The 7,358-nt window shown below is 38.4% G+C and overlaps 1 protein-coding gene across 1 annotated transcript; it reads left to right on the top strand.

Moving 5' to 3' along the window:
* Positions 1-5,869: 5,869 nt before the first annotated feature.
* LOC121167329 (olfactory receptor 2G3-like) lies at positions 5,870-6,799 on the top strand. The gene has a single exon (XM_040996781.1). It carries the CDS (start codon positions 5,870-5,872, stop codon positions 6,797-6,799), a length of 930 nt encoding a protein of 309 aa, XP_040852715.1.
* The last annotated feature ends 559 nt before the right edge of the window (positions 6,800-7,358 follow it).

The following is a 7,358-nucleotide window of genomic DNA, read 5'->3' as shown; positions in this document are numbered from 1 at the left end:
TCAGAAATAAGGAAGCAGTGACTATTGCTGGAAATTGATTGAAGACATGTAATTTTAAAAAACTAACCCCACGTGATTTGTGCATATGGTACTTACCTCTGTTGCTGTGCTTATGACAGTATAGTTAATGTGTCTAGAAAGAGAACATTTAGATTCAATGTCTATGGTTTATGCAACCATGTTTTTCACACTGTCTTACCACATATATTTGGGAATGGGCATTTAGGTTACAATGCCCATCTTCACTTTGGAGTCCCAGATCCTTCTCCTTTCTCCAATTTCATGATAGAGCAGACTGTGACAAGCAGTAGTGCTGGCTCAAGTAACTGTATTCCCAATACATTCAAAACCTGGATTGAGTCCTTACTCGCTGGCTCTGATTACATCCCAGGCCCAGCAAAAAACAGAAAATAGGGGAGTGAATGTTCTGAAGGGAGCTGTTTGGCTCTCTACCTATCTGACTTTCCCGCTATCAAAATATGTTGACAGTGAAATTATTCACTGTGCATATTACACAGAAGAAAAGTCACTTTGTTCTTTTGTTTCTGCTTCCCATAGCCCAGTCACTGTTTTTTTCATAGTCCTGAATGGCATGTTTATAATGGCTCATTATTTTTTCACATAAGTTTCAAGTAATGAAAGGTACACTTTTAGTAACACTTGCATTGTTAAAACAGGTACCTGCCTTCCGCCATCACTGATTGGAATTAAAGCCTTTGAATTCCCAATCTCCAGTGTGAGCCTGTCTGAAAGCCAGCAGAGAGTCTAAGTGTCGTGAACTTCTCAAGGGCTCCACTTTGTACATGTTTCTCTAGACTGACAAATGTGGCTTTCCAACTTGCCGGGGTACAACTCTGCAGATGGACAAGGGAGATGAACCCTTATTAAATGAGCTACAACTGATAGTCAAAGATTATGCTATTACAACTGTGGATGAGGGATCTTCAGAAAGTTAACAGAAATGCATGTCAACAGAAAAATGTAAAAATTGAACATATATTTTAGAGGAAAAATAAATTTTTAATTCTGTTTTCTGTTATTCTTCTCTGTTCCTCTTATTTTCATCCTCTGTGGGAACAGTAAAATTGGCTTTGCATAGAATTCAAAGTTACATTAAGACTCGTTGTGGTGATTCACCAGACTAATCCTCCACCTGCAGCATCAGCACCCTACATTGGCACCAGTTCTAGTCCCAGTTGCTCCACTTGCAATCCAGCTCCCTGCTTCTTGCCTGGGAAGGCAGCAGAGGATGGGCAAGTCCCTGAGCTCATGTGGGAGAGCCAGAAAAAGCTACTATCTCCTTAGTTTGGATTGGCTCAGCTCTGGCCATTTTACAACTTAAGGAGTCTACCAGTAGACTCACAACACCTGTGGACCTTATGTGACGAGATCAGGGTAAAGCCAGGCTGGATTGACAGCTCCTATTGGTGCAAGCATAGATCAAAGTGGGTAAGGGTTGCTTGGACTTTGCCACAGCATCAGCTGGCAGATGCTGGCACTGGGGGCTAATTCTGTCAAGCTAAACTGAGCAGGAACCTCAGAGCTTACCCCACGCTGGGAACCTGGGATGGATAGGAGGCTGGGTAGGTTTCTCCCTTTATTCTCCCCTTACCCCAGATCTAGAAAAATAATAATAATAATGATAATAATAATAATAATAATGCAGAAACAATTGTCTTATCCACTTTCTGGTGCCCTTGACCCTTTATGCCTTGATAAACTATGTAAAGATTGTCAGAATAAAATAATAAAAAAAAAGAAAATTTTGAGCTCTATCTCCTTCTCTTTGTAAATCTCTCTTTCAAAAAAAAATAAATATTTGCTAAAAGCTACATTCAAATTATAACTCATATTCTTCGTTTCATAAGGCAAAACTGACCATCTCAGGACACTCTTCCCCTTCAGCTCATTTTCATTATGATGTCACTTCCTCTTTGCCATTCATCCTGCCAATCACTGTGTCACACCCACTGTTCCCTTTCACTGGATTACAGTGCATTCCTGAATAAGAATTTTTCCCTAAAAGAATATTATTTTATATGAAACACATTTTCAACAGCAAAATTTAAGTGCTCTGTAAATTTTAAATACATCAAACTTGTATAATTTGAATGATAATATATTTGGAAAGTAATACATGTGTTTCCATGAATAAAATAATGCATTAAAATTATAATAAAAATCAGGCCTGGTATGATGGCTCAGTGGCTAAATCCTCACCTTGTAAGCAACAGCATCACATACAGGCACCAGTTTGTGTCAAAACTTCCACTTCCCATCCAGCTCCTCTATTATGGCCTTAGGAAGCAATAGAAGACCGTCCAAAATCATGGGACCCTGCACCCACATGGGAGACCCAAAAGAGGCTTCTGGTTTCATATTGGCTCAGTTCTGGCCATAGCAGCCATTTGGGGAGAGAACCAACAAAAAAGAGTATCATTTTTATTTATTCATTTATTTTTATTGGGAAGTTAGGTATACAGAAAGGAGGAAAGACAAAAAAGAGCTTCTGTCCTCTGATTCGCTCTCCAAATGGCCAAAATGGCCAGAGCTTACTGGATCCAAAGTCAGAAACTGAAAGCTTCTTACAGGTTTCTCACATGGGTGCAAAGTCCCAAGGCTTTGGGCCATCCTTGACTGCTTTCCCATCCTACAAGCAGGGAGTTAGATGGGAAGCAGGAATGCAAGGACAGGAACCTGTGCCCCTCCCATGAAATGGGAAGACTTAAGCCTAGACAGATGATCTTTATCTATGTCTCTCCTTTTCTCTGTAATTCTGTTGTACCTTTCCAAGAAAAATGAATGAATCTTTATAAAAATTGTCATATAATAGAATGAAAAATGCTCATTAGCTATCATAATAAGCAGAGAGAGAAATATTAACTTTATATATACAAATTAAACAAAGGCAGAAAAATCAATGAATATTGTAATACAAAGGATAAATTCATAATAAATATGAAAATGGAATGTAAATGGAAAACAGCACACAATTGAAAGGATTCATAACTTTGGTAAGAAACAATACAGCTGAGCTGTTGACAAAATGGATTAAGAAAAAATCACAGGCCCGGTGTGGTAGCCTAACAGCTGAAGTCCTTGCCTTGCACAGGTCTGGATCCCATATGGGCACTGGTCCTAATTCTGGCAACACTGCTTCCCATCCAGCTCCCTGCTTGTGGCTTGGGAAAGCAGTCAGGGACAGCCCAAAGCCTTGGGACCCTGCATACGCATGGGAGACTTGGAACAGGATCCAGGCTCTTGGCTTCAGAGTGTCTCAGTTCCACCACTGAGGTTACTTGGGGAATGAATCATCAGATGGAAGATCTTCCTGTCTCTCTCTCGTCCTCTCTATATATCTGCCTTTCCAATGACATTAAATAAATCTTTAAAAATTACTATAAGTAACAAAAATGAAATACAACTATAAAGCTCAAAGTGCATAAAAAGAAATGAGAAGTTATTATGCATAACTGCACACTTGGAAGAACAATGGGAATTTAAGAACAATGAGACAGAGTTGAGGGCAGAAAAGCATTTAGATTGGTAAGGGTGGGTTCAGGTAGAGTTGGTGTAAACTCAAGAGAGTGTGAAATATCAGGCATAGAACAAATTAGGAGAGGAAGTTAGAAGAAAGAAACTATGTGCAAATAGAGAGAAAAGAGGAATTTTGGGAAATCAAGCTAAAAAGTATTCTAAGACTTCCCAATAATCTTAATATAAACAACCTCTTCAAATTTCTTTTATTTACATTCAAAAGTTAGAGTTGCAGAGAGGAGGGGAGACAGAAAGAGAGTTCTACTATCTTCTGGTTATCCTGCAAGTGGAATCAGCATGAGGGAACCAGGAGCTTCTTCTGGGTCTCCCATGCACATTCAGGGACCCAAGAATTTGGACAAATCAGTATCTAACTCCAAGGTATTAGCTGTAGAGTAATGTCATAGAAATGTAAAGTTATAAGAAAAAATTGAAAGTTCTCAGCAAGATGGATATTTTACACCCCTATGTAGAAGTGCTATCTGGCAGAACTGAATGGAAATCAAGGTTAGAGCACATACAACATCATTGGTGAAAATCTAACATGAATATAGCAGAAAACTCAACACTGAGAAACTGTGGGACAGAAGTTAAACATCACTGCTTTGTTTTTGTTTTGTTTTCCCAGGACTTACTGAAAGACCAGAGAGCCAAATGTATTTTAGTACAATCACCTGGGAACTGGGAAGTGTATCTTTGGTTAATACAGAGTCTGGTATTAATGACCACGTGGGGCAACTGAGTCCTGGGACTCAGTTTTGGATCCAGTGGCCTAAATTCTCTCTCAAGCATTCCTGATTTGCTGGTCTCCAGGGATTTTCAAACTCACATAAAGCCCCACTCCAATACCTGGGTGTTAGATACTGATCCATCACTTCAAGGTAACAACACTTTGAAGCCTAGGTCATAATTTCCTTCCTAAGTTGAAATGTGATTTTTGATATGAAAAATGTAGAAAATGCCCTTGTTTTATTTCATTCACTTTGATTCATGCCTTTATCTTGTTCCACGATTGTTAATGTACAGTTATAAATTGAGAATCTAGATTCAAGTGATGTTCATTTGTATCAGATAAAACAGTGTGTTACATATATGCTCATAACCTTAGCAAACAGTAACACAAAATGTTACACAAATCTAAAATGAATTTGTTTTTAAATTAAAACCCCATCATCCTGATCTCACTGCTTTCTCTTACATTTGTATGTAGATATGTGTTTATTACATAAAGTATGTGGACATTTTGGCAGAGTAAGTATGGTGGTACCAAGCAGGCTGTATTGAACAGATTGGAATATGAGTGATTTGTCTGATTTTAATTTATTCTTTTAAAAAATGAAATGAGTATGACTAAGTGGGTGAAAATTAACCAATATCAAGAAACTAAAAATAATACTACATTTATGTAATCGTATATGTTTGTTTTTATGTATTTAATACACACACACAAGCTAACTATCCCCTTGGTTCACTCCTGACAAATTCCTTCATGCTCCTATTTTTTGTACTTTTCTGTTCTCCATTGCTGATCACTTGGAGACTCCTGCAGTTCCCACATCTCTCACCTGCCTCTTATTTTGACTTCATTTCCACTGAGCTCTACTGAATATTATTTTTAACCTAGTGAATTTTCATAATACATATAATAACTGCTTTGTATACTTATTTCTGTGAATAATTCTCACTCCAAGTAGTAAGACAAAATTGGGATGTACAATTATTATTCAGGAAGAATTCTAAGATCTAAGTGTTCTGTGCTGTTCTCATGTAGAGAGCGCTTGTGCTAAATAGGGAGCATGAATACAAACTCCCTTCATGCTTTGCACAGTCATATGCTAACATTGCATTTATAACCATTTAGAATTTTTAACTTCCATTACACATCTTGATATTTCAGTATTCTGGCCATTTTTCCAAAAACCTCATAAAGTAACTGCTCATCATTTGCTTAATTCAAAAGCCATATTCGTGGATTTTTCCATTTAATTTTAATGTTTACCATAAGCCTGTAAATTAAATAATATACTTTCTTCCATGAACATTCCTTTTCATTTTGAACTGTCTTCTGAGCTAAAGTTCAGCTCATCTTCAAATAGCTGTATTTCAGGAAAATTCTTTGCTTTCCCAATAGCCTGAATGTGCCACCTTCAGAGTGTCATCTTTAATGCCACCTGATTTGGTGTCTGGAGGATAGTGCATCATAATTTGCTCAATAGATCCCTGAATTTTCTCTCAGTGTTTCAAAGACTGATAGCATGATGTGTAGTCAACACATTTTTTACTCACTGCTTTCTTCTTATGCTTTTGTCCTTTAAGGAACATGGTGATTGGCATGGCCAATAACAGTGTCAAAGGAAATTTCATTCTGGTGGGCTTCTCTGATCAGCCCCAGCTGGAAAAGATTCTCTTTGTAATTGTATTATTCTGTTTTCTTCTTAACCTTGTGGGAAATACAACCATTATCCTGATCTCCTCTGTAGACCCTAAGCTTAAAACACCCATGTACTTTTTTCTTACTCAACTCTCCCTAGTTGATATGTGTGTTACCACCAGTATTGGTTCTCAGCTCCTATGGAACCTAAAGGGACCAGCCAAAACCATCACAGCCCTAGGATGCGCCATTCAGCTCTACGTCTCCCTGGCAACAGGATCCACTGAGTGTGTTCTCCTGGCTGTTATGGCTTTTGATCGCTATGCTGCCGTCTGCAAACCTCTCCACTATTCCACTGTGATGAACCCACAGCTGTGCCAGGCTCTCGCAGCAGTCGCATGGCTGAGTGGAACAGGAAATGCCCTCATCCAGGGCACCATCACCCTCCAGCTGCCTCGCTGTGGACACCGTTTGATCCATCACTTCTTCTGTGAGGTGCCCTCCATGATTAAACTTGCCTGTGTGGACATCCATGCCAATGAAGTCCAGCTCTTTTTTGCTTCATTGGTCTTGCTCCTTTTGCCCTTGGCCCTGATCCTGACATCCTATGGACTTATAGCCAGGGCCGTTAGTAGGATTAAGTCCGCGCAGGCCTGGCGCAAGGCCCTGGGGACATGTGGTTCCCACCTGATGGTTGTGTCCCTCTTCTACGGGAGCATCACTGCTGTCTACATCCATCCCAACAGCTCTTACTCCCGTACTCGTGGCAGATTCATCTCTCTCTTCTACACAGTCATGACCCCAACGCTCAATCCCCTCATCTACACGCTGAGGAATAAAGACGTGAAGGGAGCACTGAGAAGGTTATTTCACAGAGACCCAAACCCGTAAGCAATGAAACAAAGCCAAAACAAGCAGTGGTGAATTCTTCTTTCCTTCCTTTCTTCCCTTCTTCCTTCATATTTCCTTTCTTTCTTTCATCCTTCCTTTTCATATTATTTTTGTCTTTGTTTTTTTTTATAATGTACTTTTAGCCATTTTCTGATTATTCTACATTGTATTTCTTCCCATTATTATTCCAGCAATTACTGGAAATTTCAAATCTACAAAACTCTTTGTCACTACAAAATCCTCTGGGATTTTTTTTTTTTTTTGGTGTGAAAACTAGAGATTAGACTAGGTAATTTGGATTTTATCTTTGTAAGTTTCTTAAACATGTGCAAATTTTTTTGACATCTTTATATTCTAGTTTACATATGAAAAAGTATGAGTTTCCCAATTATGCTGATTAAAAGGTAATACATATTAAATACCCTGTAATCAATTATCAAGAAATACTAATAAACAGATATTATTTCTTCCACTCTTCTTGTCATAGTGTTCTCCTTATGTTATTATTTTCAAGTACACCTTAAAATTTTGTCTTTTTAATAATTTATGTTTTTGTCAA

This window comes from Ochotona curzoniae, unplaced genomic scaffold (assembly GCF_017591425.1).
Source record: "Ochotona curzoniae isolate NIBS_2020 unplaced genomic scaffold, NIBS_Ocur_1.0 patch361, whole genome shotgun sequence".
Lineage (NCBI taxonomy): Eukaryota > Metazoa > Chordata > Mammalia > Lagomorpha > Ochotonidae > Ochotona > Ochotona curzoniae.
The sequence above is the reverse complement of the archived record's forward strand: the minus strand, read 5'-3'. Positions and strand labels throughout refer to the sequence as shown.